This window comes from Populus euphratica, unplaced genomic scaffold (assembly GCF_000495115.2).
Source record: "Populus euphratica unplaced genomic scaffold, PopEup_1.0 scaffold32.1, whole genome shotgun sequence".
Lineage (NCBI taxonomy): Eukaryota > Viridiplantae > Streptophyta > Magnoliopsida > Malpighiales > Salicaceae > Populus > Populus euphratica.
In genome coordinates this window covers 1,530,866-1,553,058 of record NW_011499861.1, presented here as the reverse complement: position 1 = coordinate 1,553,058, position 22,193 = coordinate 1,530,866, and the positions used below count along the sequence as shown (strand labels likewise).

At 33.6% G+C, this 22,193-nt stretch overlaps 2 protein-coding genes and 1 long non-coding RNA gene across 4 annotated transcripts; 1 reads left to right on the top strand and 2 right to left on the bottom strand.

The window, feature by feature from the left end:
• Positions 1 to 488: 488 nt before the first annotated feature.
• LOC105124847 (RAB6A-GEF complex partner protein 1-like) lies at positions 489 to 12,529 on the top strand. 2 transcript variants are annotated; one of them, XM_011024991.1, is made up of 23 exons: positions 489 to 866; positions 990 to 1,097; positions 1,634 to 1,782; positions 2,059 to 2,140; positions 2,268 to 2,683; positions 3,047 to 3,476; positions 3,568 to 3,791; positions 4,616 to 4,811; positions 4,967 to 5,109; positions 5,185 to 5,359; positions 5,492 to 5,545; positions 6,056 to 6,235; positions 7,460 to 7,572; positions 7,948 to 8,130; positions 8,782 to 8,839; positions 9,624 to 9,683; positions 9,780 to 9,821; positions 9,911 to 10,038; positions 10,139 to 10,274; positions 10,351 to 10,428; positions 10,852 to 10,968; positions 11,956 to 12,018; positions 12,112 to 12,529. In XM_011024991.1, exons 1-23 carry the CDS (start codon positions 720 to 722, stop codon positions 12,196 to 12,198), a joined length of 3,369 nt encoding a protein of 1,122 aa, XP_011023293.1. In that variant the 5' UTR covers positions 489 to 719; the 3' UTR covers positions 12,199 to 12,529. The 2 variants fall into 2 exon arrangements, with proteins under 2 accessions (XP_011023293.1, XP_011023294.1); XM_011024992.1 differs by lacking the exons at positions 489 to 866; positions 990 to 1,097; positions 1,634 to 1,782; positions 2,059 to 2,140 and having other exon boundaries at positions 2,268 to 2,340; positions 2,421 to 2,683.
• LOC105124846 (uncharacterized) lies at positions 8,885 to 9,616 on the bottom strand. The gene is made up of 2 exons (XR_842130.1): positions 9,023 to 9,616; positions 8,885 to 8,977 (listed from the first exon to the last, which is right to left on the bottom strand). It is a non-coding gene; the product is annotated as an uncharacterized LOC105124846 (long non-coding RNA).
• A 7,875-nt stretch (positions 12,530 to 20,404) lies between the features above and the next one.
• LOC105124843 (putative UDP-rhamnose:rhamnosyltransferase 1) lies at positions 20,405 to 22,193 on the bottom strand. Its single transcript, XM_011024988.1, has one exon. The coding sequence runs from the start codon at positions 21,952 to 21,954 to the stop codon at positions 20,551 to 20,553; it is 1,404 nt and encodes a 467-aa protein (XP_011023290.1). The 5' UTR covers positions 21,955 to 22,193; the 3' UTR covers positions 20,405 to 20,550.

Genomic DNA, 22,193 nt, shown 5'->3' with positions numbered 1-22,193 from the left:
TAATATATTTATAATATTTTTAAATTATTTTAATATGTTGATCCTAAAGATAATTTTTTAAAAATAAAAAAATATTATTAATATATTTATTTAAGTAAAAAATATTTTAAAAAATAAATATAATCACAATCTCAAACACTTTTTTTATCTAGCTTTACCATCTTTTTATTTAAAAATATATTAAAATAATTATAATATATTAAAAATAAAAATATTATTTTAAAAAAATTTAAGTTTGGGAGTGTGGCTAAAAAGTTGCCTGTTAAAATTTAATTTTTTATTTAAAATTAATTTTTTTATATTTTTAAACAGTTTTAAAGTATTATATAAAAAATTAAAAAACATATTATTTTAACATATTTTTACATCACTTTATAAAACGCTTACGGTAAGCGGAAAAAGAAGTTGAGAGAAACTCCCTCTGGTTGGGTGCGGGTGCGACGTCGTTTTTCCCATAAAGAGATCAATACAAAAAATGATGGCATAGACCCGAAGAAACAATCATCAATAAAATTAATGGGATCTGCGAGTTCTTAGCTGAATAGAATGAAAAAAATGTAATGCAATGCTGCTGCATCACTCACTCTCCCTGGAAATGCATCAGATCATCCTCTATCTCTCAAACCCTAACAAGCTTTCCATCAAATTCTGCAAATCACTACCAGATCGATCTCTCCGAATAAATAAATAAATAGATAAATCAAGGCACCAAATCAAAGATGTATATGGCATATGGATGGCCGCAGGTGATCCCTCTAGAACAAGGACTCTGTCCTTCACAGCAGCGGATCATTTATTTCAAAGTCATCAATCGCCTCTTCCTTGTTGTCTCTCCTTCTCGCCTCGAGCTCTGGAGCTCCTCTCAGGTTCACAAGGAGATTATGATCACTTTCATGTGCTTATTTTTGTTTCATCGTGGATAATTAGGGTTTTTAGATTTGTGAATTTTTGCTGGTCTTTATTTTTATTTTTTGTGTGATTATGTGCAGCATAAAGTGAGGTTAGGCAAGTATAAGAGAGATGCGGAGTCGTTGGAGAGAGAAGGCGAGAATATACAGGCTGTGTGGAGTCGTGATACCAAACTGATAGCCATTCTTGTAAGTGTTTTTAATTTTGATTTCTTTTTGTATGTTTGAGTTTGACGTGCCACTTCATTTGTGCTTTCTCGCCAATCTCGATAGTTTTCATGTAAGAAACTTTGCATGCATCTGACAATTACAGGAACAGGCAAATGCATTTACGTAGATTCAGTGAACTCACACTGTAGACATAATGTGGTGCACCTATCCCTATTTGTCAAAATTCTATTGAAACTGGAAGACCAGTAGACGCTGAGACTGTAGCTAGTTAGCTTCACTAGATGAACAGTTGGAGCTAGAAGTTCGGGCTCAATTATTGTAATATTAAATCAGTTTTATGGGGACAATCTTCTGTTTTCTCTAAAATTTTTATATGGATAATGATATAGACAAAATGGCATGAAGAGTGGCTCGTCATTAAATTGTTTTAGTTTGTACCCTTTTTTTTTTTTTTTTTGATGTCTGGTCTGGAAATAAAGCCTGGATGCGTTGAGTTTATGAAAAGTGAATTGTGATAGTTTTGCTTATATATATATGCTTTCTGTTGTGTGCAGACAACATCTTTCTTTTTACATATATTCAAGGTTCAGTTCTCTGAAAAAAGAATACAAATTGGAGGGAAGCAACCATCTGGCTTGTTTCTTGCTAATATAACTCTTGTTCTTGGTGAGCAAGTGCCCTTTGCAGATAAGGAATTGACAGTGTAAGTAACCTTGGCTACTCTTTCCTATTTCAGGGGAGGGTGGGCTGATTCGTAACTGACTCTGGTTTTGAACATGTAAATGCAGATGTGGAATTTGCATTCCATACTGTTGTGTATATGTTTGCATTGTACATAATGCTAGTTTTTTATGTGTATGTATGTGTGTGTATTTTAACCTATACGATTCCTGCTTACTCTCATATACTCTCAGATTTTTTATAAGCTTTTACTCGATTTTCATAGGAGTCCTCTAATTTTTTTTTTTTTTTGTGGCAGGAGCAATTTTGTAAGTGATAACAGACATATGTTACTAGGACTTTCCAATGGGTCTCTATACAGTATCTCCTGGAAGGGAGAGGTAATCAAAACAGAATAGGCATTGATTATAATAACTCACAATGTTTGTTTTATTTAGATGTTACAAGTCTATTTAAGATAAACTGTTGAGTGAATTCTTTTTTGATTGTATCTCAATTTCTTAACAGTTCTATGGAGCTTTTGAAATTAATCCCTGTTCAAGTGACAGCAGTGATACCTCCATCTCACCACATTCTTTAGGTAACGGTTTTGCTTCTGGAAGGGCTCCAGCGGGTTCTGCATCTAATCATAATATCACCAGGAAGACTGCTATTGTGCAGCTGGAACTTTGCTTGCCGATGAGGTTGCTGTTTGTCTTGTATTCTGATGGACAACTAGTATCATGCTCTGTAAGCAAGAGAGGTTTAAAGCAAGTTGAATATATCAAACCTGAAAAAAAGTTAGGTTCTGATGATTCTGTATGTACTTCGGTAGCTTCAGATCAACAAATCCTTGCTGTTGGTACCAGAAGAGGGGTTGTTGAGTTATACAACCTAGCAGAATCTGCATCTCTCATTCGTTCTGTGTCCTTGTCTGACTGGGGGTAAGTTTCTTGCATCCTGTCAGCAGGGTTATTGTAGGGGTGAGGTAGTTCAATATTTCTCAGTGTTTGTTCTTTAGGCATTGAACTCACAGAAAAGTATGAAGTTGGACTAATTTGGAAACTTTGGGAAATTTAAAATTTCTGAATTTCTGAAATGATCTTTTGCTTCCACCTATTAACAACGTAAAATGAGGAATTCCTTAAAACTTATTCACCTCATTCAAGTTTTTCCTGACTAACCTCCTAACTTTTAGATGATCATTTCCTTCTGGTTTGTGACTTGATCCTATTCATGTACTTCTTGTGTTTGGACTTTGAGTTCATGAATTTCGAAAGCTTTGTCATGGTCTTATTATTTTGCAGCTATTCCATGGATGAAACTGGTCCTGTCAGTTGTATCGCGTGGACACCTGATAACTCTGCTTTTGCTGTTGGGTGGAAGTTAAGAGGACTTACAGTATGGTCTGTATCTGGGTGTCGTTTGATGTCAACAATTCGTCAAATTGGTTTGTCTTTATCTTCTCCAAAGGTTAAGCCAAACCAAGATTGTAAATACGAGGCATTGATGAAGGGCACCTCATTGATGCAGTGGGATGAATATGGTTATAAGCTTTATGTGATTGAAGAAGAGTCTCTTGAGAGAGTTATTGCATTTTCATTTGGAAAATGCTGCCTCTCCAGAGGAGTTTCAGGAATGACATATGTTCGTCAAGTTATTTATGGTGAAGATCGGTTGCTTGTTGTACAGTCTGAAGATAGTGATGAACTCAGAATTCTACATCTAAACCTTCCAGTTATGTGTTCAAATAACACAAGTTATTGACTGTCATCATTTACTTGTCTTTGTAATTTATTGAGGCTGATATGCACTTTCTTTTGCTTAGGTTTCCTATATCTCCCAAAACTGGCCTGTTCAACATGTTGCGGCTAGCAAGGATGGAATGCACTTAGCTGTTGCTGGCCTCCATGGATTGATCTTATATGATATACGGTTGAAAAAGTGGCGAGTGTTTGGAGATATTACTCAGGAACAAAAGATTCAGTGCAAAGGTTTATTATGGCTAGGGAAGATTGTTGTTGTCTGCAACTACATTGATTCTTCTAACACGTGAGTTATCAATCTCTGTTTACAGACATGCTTGGTTATCCAAACTTCTAAGTTGGTATATTTTTGTAGAAACAAAACCAGTACTTCATGAATCTATATATTGCAGAGGGAACCATCTGATTTTGAGCCATTTGACTAATTTGCATCAGATAGTGCCCACTGCATATCTATTGATTCATGAAGTGTTAGTGTTCTATGATACACTCCTGAATTATGATTAGGTAGACCAACCCTTTTAATTCACTGGGGTGGTAATTGGGACAGGTTCCGAGGTAGGGTAGCTGGTGAATATGGAAATTCTGATTTTTTTTTCCTTCCTGTGATGTGGGAAGAATTGGGATTTATATGATAGGTATGCAGACACAGCACTTGACATGTAGCCCTTTGAAATAAAATCAAATACCTGTTAGTCCATTATCAAAATTCTTAGGAAACAACTTTGATTGTATAGGTGTTTACAAACTCTAGATTCTTCCTTCTTGTTTAAGGAGTCAGACCGGGTACTACCCAGAAAAAAAGACAGAGTAAAGACTAGCTTTAAATAGAAGAATACTTGTTGAGAAGTTGAAGTTTCACAAAGGTTTGACATGCCATTGCTTCAGGATTTCACTATAGAGAAGCCTCTTAAAAAGACCTCCAAAATGATTTTCCCTGTTTGTGCAACAAAGTGTTTAGGCGAGACTTGGTACAGGCCGGGCTGATTTCTTAAGCCATTCATCTTTGGCACTTGTCAGTCTTGGTTTATGTATTTGGGTAGATTTACAATTTTTATCTTATTGAACCCTGCAATATAGTTTATTATTCAAATAATTGGTTTTCTGCAGGTATGAATTACTTTTTTATCCAAGATACCACCTTGACCAGAGCTCCTTACTTTGTCGAAAGCCATTGCTTGCTAAACCAATGGTGATGGATGTCTATCAAAACCATATAATTGTCACATATCGCCCGTTTGATGTCCACATATTCCATGTAAGATTGTTAGGTGAACTGACTCCTTCTAGCACTCCAGATTTGCAGGTAAATGAATATTTTCCAGCTTCTTATTATTAAATATTATAACCAATATATGGGAATATTTTTTATATCCATGTCCTCTTGGAGTTTAATTTTGCACTTGAGTATTTTAGTGAAACTTTATTCTTCATACTTTGAAGTGATAAAATGACAAACAGCTTTCTACAGTACGAGAACTTTCTATAATGACTGCAAAGAGCCATCCAGCAGCTATGCGTTTCATCCCTGACCAGCTTCCAAGAGAGTTGACCTCAGACAATCATATTTCATCTTCAGAGTTTTTGGACACAGGGCCTGCAAGGTATTCATCTTTGCAAATACTGATGGAATTTCTTTTGTGTACCATATGCCTCTGAATCGCTGCACACTTTGCTAGATGTTTGATACTGAGAACAAATGGGAAACTTTTGCTTTTGGATTTGGATGATGGACATGAAAGAGAGCTCACTGACTCTGTTGAATTATTTTGGGTTACATGTGGTCAATCAGAGGAGAAGACAAGTCTAATTGAGGAAGTGTCTTGGCTGGATTATGGCCACCGAGGCATGCAGGTAATTTAATGCTAAGCTTCATAATCTCTTTCCTGTACTCCTAGCTATTATTAGCTTCTATAATTGGTTACCTTTAATGTCTGTCTACTGTACTTGTCTGATCTAGATCTTGTTGGAAGCTTTCTTTTACAGGTTTGGTATCCATCTCCAGGTGCTGATCCTTTTAAACAGGAAGACTTTTTGCAGGTATGCATATAATCAGTAACATTAAAGGTTCTTTATACCATAGTATTTGACAGATGATATGGAGCAGGACTTGTGAATTTTGTATACTTCCTGGATGCAAATTCATTTTCTTTTTCTGTTGTGAAATTTCTACGCTTAATACTTAGAAGACAGAACTTGTCGGTTAGCCCGCAAGTTAAATTTTAAGCATTCTTGATTAGCTTTGATTGATTCAGTTTCTTTTGAAGTCAGTAAAATGGACTTGGCTTTGTTTAAATTCTGGTTTGACTGTGATTTTAGCACTTCAGTTATATGTCTTTATTTATAAGGAAGCTATATCCTTTTCTCTGTCTATACCATTATTTGTTGCTACATGTATTTGGTTTAGCTTATTTTGTACTCTATTCATCTATGTCGGTTATATATATATATTCTTAACAGCAATCCTTTTGGTTTTCAGTGATTTCAGTCTGGTTCTTGATTGATGTATCTGAATAGGTCTAACTTGACATCTTATGATTTATCTTTTAGTTGGACCCAGAACTAGAATTTGATCGTGAAGTGTATCCTCTAGGGCTTCTTCCAAATGCTGGGGTGGTTGTTGGTGTTTCCCAGAGAATGTCCTTTTCAGCTTGCACTGAATTTCCATGTTTTGAGCCATCTCCTCAAGCTCAAACCATACTGCATTGCTTACTCAGACACCTTCTTCAGGTATCACTACTCTTTTATTTCTACTTCTCCTGCGTTTTGCTTTTGATTTTTACCTAAGTGGTGTTTGGTGCGGGGTTAAAAAATAGGGGGTAATTATTAAAGGAGTAATTATTACAAAAGTAATTTTTAAGGGTGCAAGAGTTAGTTTTTAAGGATGTTTGGCATGTTAATAAATCGAAGAGTGAATCATTTACTTGGTAGAAAGAGAGAGAACGCAATTAAGCTACTAGAAATGGTTGATGAGAGAGTAATAAAAACTTCATCTGGTGTGTGCTTTGGGACAAAGAGGAGACTGAAAAAAAATGCATGGAGTTCAAATTTTACCATAAAAATTATACCACTTTAGGGTAACGAGTAACCCTTTAATAAGTTATCTTTTCCAAAAATAGAAACCAAACAAACTAAATTTCACAAGGGTAAATTATAACTCCCATTAACCTCCAATCAAACTTAACCCCATAGTCGATGCAGAAGGGGAAACAATTGTTGGACTTGGTATTTGAAAACTTGAGGAAGCTGCTTATGCTTTCTCCTTTTGGTATTAGAAGAAGGTTACTTAAGTTCACATGCAACATAATTTCTGTGTATGAACCATCAATTTAGCTATTGCATGAGACTTAATTGATCAACTAAGCGGTTATGCTGTGAGCTGGGGCATATGGCAAGCCAGCATCTGGAATTCTCTTTGGTTTTGGCTTTTAGCACTTGGCTTCTGCAGTGTTTTTATCACTTTGGTGCTAGAAATAAATTGGTCTGGGATGAAAAGTCATTTTTTTTTTTCAATTGAAGTTTTGGATATCCATAGATTCACTGTTCACTGATAACCCTGAGCAAATAAAATGCTAGTTCCAATTTCGTGTTTCTGCTTTTTAGTCACCAATTGTCATGATCCAGGGTCTAGGCCAACATTACATGTCAAAATTATAACACTGTTGATTACATGATGGTACATGCCATAGTGAAGTTGTAAATGCCATGAGGTGATTACCGTGTGGGAGTACAAGAAGTTTTTACCTTGTGGTGATTACCATGACGATGCAATTCCAAAATAGGCCCTTTGTGGGTTTTTCCATTATGGTTAAAAGGTTGCTTGTCTGTATGAAAGTCCTGTTTTTATCAGAAAAGAAATGCTAGTGAAACAAACCAGCTGCTGAAAACACATGCTCACATTCCTTCTAGCGTTAAGGCATGCTTTACTTCTGTTTGTGATTCTTTGTCTGCCAGAGAGACAAAACAGAGGAGGCTTTGCGGTTAGCACAATTATCAGCAGAAAAGCCTCACTTTTCCCATTGCCTGGAATTGCTCCTTTTTACTGTATTTGATGCAGAAGTTTCAAGGTATGTGTATTTCATAAAGAGAGATGGGACCATGTCATGCATGATAACTAGAAGATCAATGCTTAGAATTGTTTTCTGGGAGCCAGATACTAATGAAATATGCAATCAACAAGCTTCTAAGCCAACTTTATTCCACATAACTGTTGTTTGAACGCAACGACCATAACGAAGAAACTTTGGGGTGACAGCTTCAATTGTATTTGTTTGTTCATGGGCACAATCACATGGCTTTTTGATTTGTCTCCTTGGTCAACTAAATCTTGTTTTTTATCAAGTTGGAAAATATGTGGTTCATTGATATGTCTATATTCATTGATTTAAACAATCAGCATGGACTCTGTTGTTGGCTTTCTAAATTAAAGCACTCCCTTGCAGGCAAAATGCGAACAAGAACCAGGTATCAGTTCCTAAACATGCTGGCAACTGCTCTCTTTTGGAGAAGACCTGTGATTTGATAAGAAACTTCTCAGAGTATCTTGATGTAGTTGTGAGTGTTGCAAGAAAAACTGATGGTCGATATTGGGCAGATTTATTCTCTGCTGCTGGAAGATCAACAGAGTAATATTCTGCCCCAGCAGAGATACCTCTTTTTGAGTTTTGTCTAATGTTTTTACCGTAATTCTCAAAGATATTTAGACAGGAACATTGTGCAATGAAGAAGGTTGGTATCTACACAAGCATCAGTTTTTGAAATGTGGCTTTTTTCCTGCAAAGTTTGTGCCCTTTTCAGTTCATAGTTTAGCCTTCACAATAAAAACTAATTTATTACTTGGTATTCTATTAACACAATTGTGGCTTGATGCTCACTCTGCACCCTTTTATCCTTCATTTTTCTACGCGTTATTCTTCATTGATTATTTGATATAATTAGGGATGAGCAGCGTTCTCATTTGGGGAAAGGTTTAGCCCTCTGCTTACAATCAGGCTATTCATTGGGTTACTCTGACCCTTTATTAATTTATGAAAATCAGGGAGTTAGATGTTTTGACTTTTGATGTTAGTGAATGGAAAGTGTTGAAATATGGCTTTCTTCCATTTTGACCTATCAGTTTGTGATGAAATTACAATCTTGATAGATATTTAGTGTCATTTGTAAGTTTGAAAGGTAATATGTAGTGGATTTCTCTTATTTTATCCCATTTTGCTCTGGGGTAGACAATGCTGTCATCATTTCATATTAATGTGTTTGTTATCGATTGTGTGTTTAAGGTTATTTGAAGAATGCTTCCTAAGGAGATGGTATCGCACTGCGGCTTGCTATATACTTGTAAGAATTGCAATCTTCTCTTTTGAATATCTCTCTGTTATATTCTTTCTTTCTGTCTGTCCGTCTCTCTCTCTCTCTTTTTGTATAGTAGCTCTTTGATATAAGGATTTAATGGTTTTTATCTTTTTCTCATTTCATGTGTTAGCATTCTGATCAACTGATTTTATCTTTTTCTCATTTCATGTGTTAGCCAAGAAAGACACATTCTGATCAACTGGCTGTAAACTTCAGCATAGTTTTATGCCATCGCTTGTAGTCAACACATACAGTCAGGTTTCTTTGATCTCATAGGGATTTCTTAGGGTGATGAATAATACTAGAGACACTAAAACATCTGCAAGCATTTTTTTTTATGAACTGATGTGGTGGTTGATGATAGGTACTATATTATTTTTTCTAATTTTGTAGTGATAAGTATCTGGTTAAATACTTGAAAGTCAAATCACTATTATTTAAAACCTTTATCTTTATTGTATCATGGATGCGATGAGTTAGTAGAAGGGTGCTGGTATCCCTTGCATTACTCAATGTTTATAATCTTAAACTATCTTGTGTCCTTTAATATTGGATTGCGTTGGTTGGGAGGACACATTCAAATCTTTGCCTGAGAGGTGCAATAATAATAAAAAGGATAAAAAGAAGCTTATCCATCCTCACAAGACCATGATTTATGAAGAGGATTCCAGAGCTACATTCTGCTTTTTATGCATGCAAATTGGTCGAGAGAATGCGTTGTAGTTAAAATTGGGCTCACTTAAATTGTTCCTTTTCATGAATGTCATAGGTGATTGCGAAACTTGAAGGTCCTGCTGTCAGTCAATACTGCGCCTTACAATTATTGCAGGTAGGAAAATGCTAGTAGCTTACCATAGCCACTCTCCTCTTTGTTTGTTATTTTCTCTATGGTACATCTCTGACAATGTTTACCAACTTTGTACAGGCAACACTTGACGAATCCTTGTATGACCTTGCTGGAGAACTGGTATTACTCTGGGCATGATTATTCTTCAGCAAATGATACTCAAACCTAACATGGGGCATTACATTTATTTCCTTTTGTTTTGTTATTAGGTGCGCTTCTTGCTGAGGTCTGGAAAGGAATATGACCAGACATCGACTGATTCAGATAGACCATCTACCAGATTTTTGGGTTATTTTCTTTTCCACTCCAGTTACAAGAAGCCATCATTGGACAAGAGGTTGATATATTCATCCTGTTCTCTTGTACATTTTTCAGACCCTTGTAATAGTTAACTTCGGAAAGTTGCTAACAAATCAGGTGCCTTTCCTTTGGAGCAGTAATTCCTTGAAAGAGCAAAGCGCTCACATTGCTGCTGTGAAGAGCATCTTAGAAAGCCATGCCAGCTATTTGATGTCAGGGAAAGAACTTTCCAAGCTTGTGGCTTTTGTAAAAGGCACTCAGTTTGATTTAGTGGTAAGCAAAACCTACAGTTTTTTTGAAAGATGATCCGCTCCTTGTACTGTATTTTAAGATTGTGAATTAATTGCAGGAATACCTTCAACGAGAAAGATATGGTAGTGCTCGCTTAGAGAATTTTGCATCAGGGCTGGAATTAATTGGGCAGAAGGTGACATCCTAAAATTCCTCGGTTCTCAACACTCCTAATAAAATAGCTGGCATGAATCTCTCTCTTTCATAAATAACTTACTGGATTTCCTAAATAACCTCCTCCTCGTTGCACATCTTATGTGGAAAATTAGATCACTTGTTAAAAAGCCTTTTGGTGGTGTACCCCAGCAGTAGTCTCTGTTTTAATCTCACTATTCTGAGCTGGTAACAAAATCTTTGAAATTAAAATCCTCGAAAATGTATCATTAGTGAAGACTAAAAAGACATCTCACATATCTTGCATCAGTGCTGATATCGTTTTCATATTTGCTATATTCCCTGAAGCAATATTGAACCATGGTTAATATTTTAATCATTATTACTTGAAAGTTTGCTTTGCCTTTTATTTTATTCTCGTAGAACCTTTATTGTATGTTTTCAGCTACAAATGGGAATGTTGCAAAGCCGGTTGGACGCAGAGTTTCTATTGGCTCATATGTGTTCTGTGAAGTTCAAGGAATGGATAGTTGTTCTGGCCACACTTTTAAGACGAGCTGAGGTATAACCAGTTTTCTTTTATATATATATGAGGTATAACCAGTTTTCTTTTTTTTTTTATATATATATATATATATATATACATACTCTGGCATTTATTGTCATCTCATGGGTATGCCATCTCTCTCTGTATTGCTTGTGTTTCCTTCCATATTTAGGCAAACTTTTTTGAAGTCTGATTCGTGTGGTTTTGCTTGAAGCTTGTAACTTATACTTTTGGGGTTGTTTGGGAATTTGCTCAACCTTAAAAGGTTCAAAATGCTTGAGTTAGTGGGAAAATATCTCCGCAATGCTAGTTGTGCATTGGAAGTTCAAACTTCTTTTCCTGTAATGTAACACTAATAATTAATTACTGAACTAAAGAGATACATTGATGCATTAGAGACGATGCTGGGTATTATTCCATTCGATTGACTGGGTTAAGACATCGCCAATTTTTTGTTCTGTACTCACATGCTTATGATTTCTGTTAAGATTGTTTTATCTAGGCTTTGTTCTTGTAACTTGATTGCCCTCTCCTTAGCCTCACATGCTCATGATTTCTGTCAAGACTGTTTTATCTAGCCTTTGTTCTTGTAAATAGATAACCCTTTCCTCAACCTCCCTCCCTCCCACCACCCAACTAACCACACTTAGAAAGAGGCATACCTCAACCTCCCTCCCTCCCACCACCCAACCACACTTAGAAAGAGGCACTGCTGCCACCTAGATTGCATTTGGTTAATTTCCTGGGATAAAAGAAACAGAGACGAAGACATAAAATAAATTTATCTTTGGGATAGTTTTGGAGTTATTTTCTTTATTTTCAAAACAGTAAGTACAAAGAGACATGTCTCCTTTGTGCTTACTATCTTCTTTTATGTCCCTATACAGTAACCAAACCCTATCTTATAGTTTCATATAATAGGCAGATGGACAGAAAAGGTCTCAGGCCAAGTTTGGCACATGGTTTGTCTTCCAGGCTAATTTATTGTGTTGCTTTCAACAGGTTCTTTTTGATCTTTTCCAGCATGATATCAGGTTGTGGAAAGCATATAGCATCACCCTTCAGGTATTCATCTTTCAAAACATTGCTGATTAATGAAATTAATAATGGTGGTGTTTTTATGGGAATCTTACCCCGCCTTCCTGATCTGTGTTCCAGTCACGCCCTGCATTTTCTGAATACCATGATCTACTTGAAGGCTTGGAAGAGAGACTCTCATCTGTCTCAAATTTGCAAGAGAAATGAGGGTGGGTTTGGATCTCTAACCAGATTTCCTGGGAAAAAAGAGATGGTGTTCAAAGTGACCCTTGTCATGGTTGAGGTGTTCTCGAGCATCACGTTCCTGTCGAATCATGTTCCCAGCATCTATATAGTTATTCGACCAAAAAGATTAGAATATGTGAGAGTTGATGTTCGGGGTGGCCTTTTCATCATAATAACCATTTATCTCTTTGAATCACAAAATCTTGTAGATATGAGTTGTTCTGTAGTCTTCACTTGTGTATAATCATTTTTTCTATTGTATGACATTAATAAAGGAATTTGTCCAAATAAAATTACTCAAGTTATTGGGTCTCCTGCATAGTTACTGTTAATTTATATGTTCGAACCAGCGAATCCTGATTGGATCATTCATAGGAGATATATATATAGTTTCAACTCATTTTGAAGAGCACTTTCAATTACATTTGAGCCTTGCTATCCAAAATCACTAGGCACAACGGGGGTGGTGCCTGCCTCGTAAATCTTGTCAGCCAACATGAGCTTATTCCCGAAAAAGGAAGTACTTACACCTTTTGTGTGCCCTTTGGTTCCGAATTTCACCGTAGTTGAATAGCTATTTTATTCCGTCCCTCCACTGCATGGAGTCAAGGGTTGCTCTGAAAAGTATGATCCGGTGGCTTTAAAAGCACGCAGGTTTTTCTCTGCTCGCTTTGGAGAGCTTAATGGTCCATAAGATTTCTCCCTTTTTGATTGTTACTAACCTGGATTTTCTTCAATAAAAACATTAGCTGGTCAGAGTTTAACTAAAACATTCACCGTAAATATACAAAATGATATTCCGATTTGGAAGCTGATTTAGTTGATTAGAAGGTAAGGAGCTCCTAGCGTTCTTAGCTAACCATCAGCCACCATGTTCGTATATGGTATGTCCAGAAATTTTACAGTAAATAGATAGCTTTCTTGTAGCAAGAAGACCAAACTGCTTTAAGCACAACCAAGGAATCTTTCCCCCAGCGCTCTGCTACCCAACCCAAGTAGCTACCAATCTGGTTGCTTCAGGCACAGCTGTTCAGACCTGCACTTGAATATGCAACTCAAAAGAAAAGCTGTACTTAATGTCATGGCTATGACATGCAAATAACTACATATTGACACAATATCTAAAAACCAATGGGATTTCCTTGGTGTTTTGATTGATGGGATAAATGTAGTAGCCACTGGTAAGGCCAATTGTACAGTAAGGAAAATGATAAGAAAGATGATATGATTGCATCGAGCCAGAGCCAGCTTTTGGGGCCTAAAATGGCAGATACAGGGGCATCGGTCCGAGGGGCCTTTGACTTAGCCATTGTCGGTGCTTTCCCTCTTGTTACAAAAACCTCGAGTTCTTAACAGTAGATTAGAAATATCTGATGGCCCCCAGATATAGGAAGCAGGAGGTCTAGCATGGTGAGTTCTGACGAAATTTTGAATGCCCAAACTAGGATTACTTCAGGTGTCTTGCATTTGATGTTGTTCTCCCTCGAGTTATAGGTATGGAAGTATTAAAAAATTAATTTAATTAAAAAAATTAAGTTATTAGATAAGATTTCAAGATATGATTTATATTATTTTTTAATATATTTTTTTTTATGTAAAAACCACTTAAAACTTATACAGATTCATATTATCTTATATTTAATTTTTATAAAATAAATAAAAATAATAAAATTTAAACTCATAACTATTTTGTCATTAAAACTCTAAAATCATATTAAAAAACTAATTTAATTTATAAAATTAAATTATTATATAAAATTTCAAGATATAATTTATATTATTCTTTAACATAAAAAAAAATAATACCACTACCTCCACTCACCATCACTTGTTTGTCATGTCTAAATACTAAGATTTAGTTGATATTAAATTTCAGTAATTTCCAGAAATAATATTATAATTGTACTGCTAATATTATAAAGCAAGTAATAAATTGTTTTAAAGTTATTTACCTCAATCTATTTTCTCAAATTTGTTTTATGTTAATAAATACTGCAAATTATTTTACTGTTAATAAGCATATTTATGTCTTGTAGAAAACATATCATCAGAAATACAACAACCATTGACCGGAAAGATGTGGCCTTGCTCTGCATGAAAAATCTGATGTGTTGGATTTCTCTTAACTCAAAAAATATATAGAGTTGTGTGCCCTAGATATGTTGGACAGCCTATGGGGAAAGTTAGCTCAGTATGCCTGACCATTTAGGCCTTGGGGAATTTGCACCTAATGAGCAAGCTATCCTAGGCTGCCGTTCGGGCCATTTCCAAGCGGCCAGCCATGTAAAAAGTAGTAAAAAGTGGTGTTTAGATATACTATTATCACTTGATGATAATAGTGAAAGTAAAGTGGATTAATAGTGGGATGATAAAAAGTATATATATGCATGTCAAGTTAAGTTATCGAGATGGACTAATTGTGTTATATTTCTAGACTATTAGAAGAGCCAGATCATGATGTAAGAGTAGTAAGAAGATAGTTGTTTTAGCAGTTCACATGGAAAGATTTTTAGGCCCTAATGACAATTTAGAGTGTGCAAGTGTAGATTATCTGGTTTAATATGGTTGTGAGAAGGGTAAGCGTACGATTAGAGACTTAACCTCCTCACAGTCTACAATGATATCAGTCTAAATAAGAATTATGGCATCAAATTCAGTTAAGCTTTGTAGTCAAGAATTGTATTTCTAAAATGCCAAACAAGTTCAAAATCTTTCCAGGAAAATGTAGGACAAATGCAGAAGCAGTTTTCATCATTGATCTTTTTTCTTCTTCTTTTTTTTTGTTCTCATGAAGCTTTGTTTTGAATCTCAATACTGGGATACTTCGTCCTATCATAAAGTCCATTATAAATCAGCACAAAAGGATCAATATAGCCGACCACAACTAGATTGGGACTAAGGCTTGGTTGCTATTCTAGTTGTTCTTACTAATATTTGTTGTATTGCTATGTGAGTGCAGAGCAAAGATGAATTATACACTACGGAGGAAGACATTCTTCTGCAGTCGGTCAGGGTAATGAAGGAGCGTGGTGCTAAATTAAGCAGCACATGGCAGGACAGTACCGGTCAGTGATACAGTGACAATGCTGATAAATGAGGTTCCGTATGATGGAGCTCGGACCCTCCTCTTCATATACTGAACTTTAGCATCATACTGCGCACAAATGTGAAGTGAAAATGGGTCTGTCCACAGTATCAGTTTCATCATGATTTTGATTCCTGTGTTGTTTTGCTCCATATGTAAAGAAGAAAGAAAAGATATCATTTGCAAAGGTTGACAGGATGCTAACTCAAGTTGACAGAAAAACAGGTTTTTAACTTTCTTGACCAACAGGAGTTACTTTGGAATCCGTTTATGCAGTCGAAAAGGAACCATTTCCTATTTTTTTTCCTCAAGGGAAAGACCAAAATGTGAAAACAGGTTTCATGAGAATTATTCTTATTTTGTGTAGCCATAGACTATTACAGCGTTTTTAAAGAGCAGCGACTTCAGATGCAGCTTATTGAACTGAAATAATGCGTGATGATAGTGTACCATGCTTATTGAAGACAACATGGAATGCTTAACTAGGACATCTTAAAATTGGACGAGGGTGATAGATCACGCAATTTGGGAATGTTTACACTGTTTCAACCATGGATAAATTTAAAACTTTTTAGAATTTCTAATATTTTATTAGATAAATTTAGAGTGACATAATATTTATATAAAAATTACTTAAAAATTAGATGTTCTTTTTACTTTTGAATAATTTTTTTTAAGGTTGAGTTATTGTAAACTATAAGTTACCTAAATATTTATCTTTTAATGGTAATTTACATTAACTACTAGTGAGAAATATTTTAATTTATTTTTATGAGAAAGATATTGTTATGCTTTTAAGTGTTAACTTTTTTGTGTGTGTTTTTCAGGTATTTTGCATTACTATATACTTCATAGAAAATAAGAGGAAAATTTGAAAGCCATATAAATAGTAAAATATCAATATTTCTCCTTAATAATATCTCATATATTATTTTATGATAATTTTAGAAATTTATTCAATTAAGTCCTAGATTGATTTTTCTAAGTCTAAAATTGTAATTTCCTACATAAATTACTATTTAGTCCTTAATTTTTAAAAATTATTTACAATCAAGTCATACTTGATTAATCATCTTTTTTTAAATTCTAACCAGTAGTTTTTATGTGTGTGACCCATTAGACTCTCTAATAAGTTGACCAAAATATAAATTATAATTTTAAATAAAAAATAATTACATAAATTAAATAAATTAATTTATTATCAATTCAAAAATTAAATGATTTATATTTGAAAATTAAATACAATGTTTAGCAACCTTTCATAATCCCTAAAATATTAGAAAAGTTTTAAGTGATTTGAAGTAATCTTTTAGAGACTAGTTTCTCAATGTAATTATTATCCCTCCATCATTAATCAAATATAATTTTTTCTTATAGATTTTTTCTTTACTCTAGATTCATTAATCAAATATAAATAACTATAAAATATAAAAAAATCTTTATTAATAATAAATATATTTTATATGAATAAAACTAATACTACACATAAACAATCAATTGATTACATGACATATTCACTAACACTAGAGCTCTTAGATTGACATTTTTATAGGCATTTAAGAAACCAAATTGGGCAGCAACAGACCTTGATGTCAACCCTTAGGATTCAATAACAAGGTATCTAGAAAAAGAATTGTCATCATAGGTGGGCACCACAACTAAAAATTCTAGCATATTCAACAATGTTCTAATTTAGATATCATATCATGAAGTGTGTCTACATTGTCAAATAATATTTGTTCTCGACACCATAGTCATTGATTATTTAAAACTCTTTTCAAATCTCATTTCAACTTGCACAGGGATTTATAATTAATATTGTTTGAGAACATATGTAATATGTTATCTAATTCATATAGGGTGATGAATCCTCTCTTGATTACTCAAATACTTTCATATAGTTCATGTTATACTTGATATCTATTTATTTATTACCCTTGATTAGGACAATGTGTAACAGGATCAAAACATAACATTCCTTATATAAGATAATTTAGTGATATAAAGTTTAAGGATCACTTACACAACCATCATATGAGTATTTCTATAGACACACATGATCTCTCCACATGAAATTCTTATACAGGTCAGTTTAGTGTATATGTCATCTGACAAGCACCTTATATTAATTTTAAGTATCTTTCATACCTCAGTTTATAAGAAAAATTATTTTCTTTTATAAAAAAATAACATAATATGTATTAGTCTCAATTTCTCTAATTAATATTCAGTCATAATAGATCATTGATAATGAACATTTAGGAATAGCGTTTCGATGCAATAAGAATCTCATAACTATAATAACTTTACAAAATATTTTTGTCCTGATAACTTGATTTTTACTTTAGATTTATTAATCAAATATTAGATTTAATAATCAAATACTTGATGAATAATAAAGATAAATAAACCTTTATTAAAAAAATAAATATGTTTATATAAATAAAGTCAATACTATATGTAACCAACTATTTGACTACAATTTATATACAATAACACTCCACCTTTCAAATATCTGACAAACCTATTGATTTAATCTCTGTGTAACTTTTTATCATCGAATGAGTGAGAGACTTGTTTGTTCAAGCCCTTAATTGATCTTCTCCCTCTAAAAGCATAGCTATTCTTAAAGACTTTGTTATATCATGTCTAGTAAATAAACTATACTTCTTTATGCCTATCTTAATAACCAAGCTTTTTTCCACTAAGAACGTGACATTTATTCCTTGGTATAACAAACAATCAAATAATTCTTATGATGGAGAGTTTTTATCACATAACTCCATGTAGCATGATTTACTAATCCCCTTATTAATAGATATGCTAGAATTTTTAGTTGTGGTGCCCACCTATGATGACAATTCTTTTTCTAGATACCTTGTTATTGAATCCTAAGGGTTGACATCAAGGTCTGTTGCTGCCCAATTTGGTTTCTTAAATGCCTATAAAAATGTCAATCTAAGAGCTCTAGTGTTAGTGAATATGTCATGTAATCAATTGATTGTTTATGTGTAGTATTAGTTTTATTCATATAAAATATATTTATTATTAATAAAGATTTTTTTATATTTTATAGTTATTTATATTTGATTAATGAATCTAGAGTAAAGAAAAAATCTATGAGAAAAAAATACTTTGCAAAGAAAATTATAAAATTATTATAATTATGAGATTTCTAATGTATTAAAGCATTGTTTATAAATGTTTCTGATCAATATTTTATTAAGAATGAACATTAATTAGAGTTGTTGGGATTGATACATATTATGTTTTTTTTATTATGAAAAGAAACAGTTGCTCTTGTAAAATAAGGTGTGGAGGATATCTAAAACTAATACGTAAGTGTTTGTCAGATGACATATATACTAAACTAGTCTTTATAAGAATTTCATATGGAGAAATCACTTATATATATGAAAAGATTCAAGTGCAGTAGTGTATGTAATCCTTAGACTTGGTATCACTAAGTTATGTTATATAGAGAGTGTTATATTTTGATTCTAATTATATATTATCATAATCAGGATAATAAATAAATATATATTGAGTATACCATAAACTATATAAAGATGTTTAAGTAATCAAGAGAAGATTCATCACCATAAATGAATTAGAAAAAATACTTCATCTTTTCTTAAAGATTATTAATTATGAAATTCTTAGCCAAGATGGAATGAGATTTTAAAAAAAATTCAGATCTTATTCAAAGAAACAAAGATTATAATATTGAGAACAAAAATAATTTAACAAAAAAGATATACTTTATGCTATAATGTCTAAATCAAAACATTCTTGATGAATGAATAATAATTACAATGAGAAACTGATAATTGAAATATTCAGTCAAACTACTTATGAGTTTTTTAATATTTAAAAGGTCACACTGTACTTCATTTTCAAATATAAATTAATCAATTATTGAATTGATAATAAATTAATTTATTTAATTAATTTAATCTTATTTTATTTAAAATTATAACTTATATTTGGGCTAACTTATTAGAGAACTTAATGGGTTATATACATAAGAATTATTGGTCAGAAATTAAAATGAAATGATTAATCAAGTATGACTTGATTGTGAATAAGTTTTAGAAATTAAAGACTATAACGTAATTAATACAAAGAATTACAATTATAGACCTATAAAAAAATCAAATGGAAACTTGATTGAATAAATTTCTAAAATTATCATAAAATAACATGTGTAATATTATCTAAGGGAAAAATTGATATTTTATTATTTATAACATTTTCAGGTTTTCCTATAAATAGAATGTCATGCTTTTTAACTTTTTTATTTTATAGAGAAAACTATGTTAGTTATAGAAATACATGACACACAAAAGAAAAGAAATAACACTTAAAAATGTAGTAGTCCTTATCTTCTAAAAGAATTTAGGATATTTTTTAATTGTGGTTTGTATGGATTAAAATTAAAAGTTGAATACTTGAATGATTTATTATTTGTGATAATTTGGTCTTGAAATAATTATTTAAAATTGAAGAGAATATATAATCTTCAAATAATCTCTAATCTCTGTATAAATCTTAAACAAGAGATTTATTTTATTCCAATCATGGAGCTTTCTATTCATTCCTTTATTTTCAATAAATAATTATTCTTTTTCTTTCTTTCTTAATGTATCTTTTAAAAAATTAGTTATATGATTTAATTTTAATGCAAAAAGTTTTAATATTTTTTTTTAAAAAATATTTTTAGTTTCAATATTAATAATATAATATCAATCTAATATCCATAATTTTTTTAAAAAATATATATTCTGTTCATTGAATAAAAAAAGAAAAAACTAAAAAAAATTAACAACTGTTTTTTAGCACAAATGTTCTCATGAAATGTGCCGAAGAACAATTAAGGATATGCTTTTAACATGTTATTGAAAGTAAATGGTCAAGCCATGAGATCACAATGTGCACGCGTCTAACTCGTTTAAGTTATGTAATTAAAAAATAATAATTTTTAAAAATCTTTTTATGGCACTTTGAAAAAGTTCTCAATAATAAAGACATCAACAATTTTATTCCAAATATTTTAATAGTGAGTGAGAGGTTTTCTTACTTCAATATTGTTTTTAACTCTACAAACAAATACTTCTCACAATCAAATGAAGACTTTATTCCCAAAATAAGATACAATTATCTATCATAGTTGCCCAAATATTTGTCCTTGCGTAAGACGAGGATAAAGACAGTGAGAGATCGGACAATGGGGATACGTTTCGACAGTTTCAAGAAACTCCATCCTTCAGATACTTCACAAACCTATTGATGTAGTCCTGATGCAGCTTCCTATTCTGGAATATGGTAGCGGCATCTTTTGCTCGAGTCTTCAGCTGACTTCCTTCCTCCGAGACCATAGCTAGTCTCAAAGACTTGGCAATATCATGTCTGGAAAATGATCCATCTTCCTTCCTGTCTACCTCAACAGCCAACCCCTTCTCCACAAGTAGCCTGGCATTCAGCCCTTGATCTGCGATAAATGGCAAAACAATTAAACAATGTCCGTACTGCAGAGTTTCTATTACGGAACCCCACCCGGAGTGAAACAATGATCCCCCTATTGATGGATGCGATAGAAGTTCTAGTTGTGGTGCCCATCCTATGGAGACAATCCCTTTCTCGGAAGTCTTGTTATTGAATTCTGGGGGTAGAACATCGAGATCTGTTGCTGCCCAATTGGGTTTCCTAAGTGCCCAGAGAAATGGCAATTTTGATAGCTCCAGCCCATAAGCTATCTCATAAACTTCATCTTTGGTCAATTTACACTCACTGCCAAATCCAACAAATACCACAGATTCGTGTTCTTGATTGTCAAGCCACTCGAAGATCGTGTTCCATGTCCCATCAGTTATTTCTCTTTTCTCTGGTTTTTCTGGAGGGAGCAAACCTATTGGAATTACCTGCTTACTCACAAGTTTCTGGTATACATCCATGTACTCACCTTCAAATTCAGTGCAGCTACGGACAGCTATAGCTTGACATCCACATCCAGTCTTTGCTATCCGTTCGGCATCTCTTATGCCTGAGGCATTCTCCCCAAATATCCCAGGATACATGATTTTTGCCTCATAGCTTCTGAAAGCTACAGACGATGGGAAGGTTAACCACTCCGGTGGTGAAGTCAGAGATTCCGGAGATCCCCAGAATCTCTTCTGGCCATCGCCAACAAAATTTCCTGGATGCCCCATAAACGCTCTCGTGGCTCCAGAGAAAATCGACAAGTATATTAGTGGGATACCATATTCTTTTGCAATGTCAACAGCCCAGTGAGAACAAAAATCAGCAATTATCCAATTCGGGGACTTCTCAGCGACAAACTGCTTGAAGGGGTGTTGTAAGAGATCATAGGCGATCTTCAAGTATTGGATTTTCTCAGCAGGAATGTCTACTGTTGCCTCAGCTCCTTCTGGCAAGCCATACTTAACGTCCAAAGCTGGAAAAGGAAGCTCCACTAAATTTATTAGCGGTGCTAATGTTGGTGATATTGCAGGTAGTCGCTGTATATTCCTGGGAGTTGATACAAAGGAGACATGAACTCCAGCTTCGGCTAAAGCTTTGGAGAAATGGAAAAATGGCAATATGTGACCAAAGGCCGACCATGGAAATATTACTATATGCAAATCACTAGCCATAACTATGTCCGAGAATACTGAACTGATCTGTAGGAAAGTAATCAAAGGTCTATCCTGATTCCGAGAGTGCCACAAATGTTTAAGAAATTGAAAGGAGGTTGTCCACTAATCGAATCCCAAAGTATTAGAATTATTATTGTCAATTTTATTTTTGTTCCCATCTTCAAAGGTCCATGCACTCCGTGTCACCTTTTTTGGACAATCCAGTAGTTTAATACAAAAATCAGCCATTGCTTCTT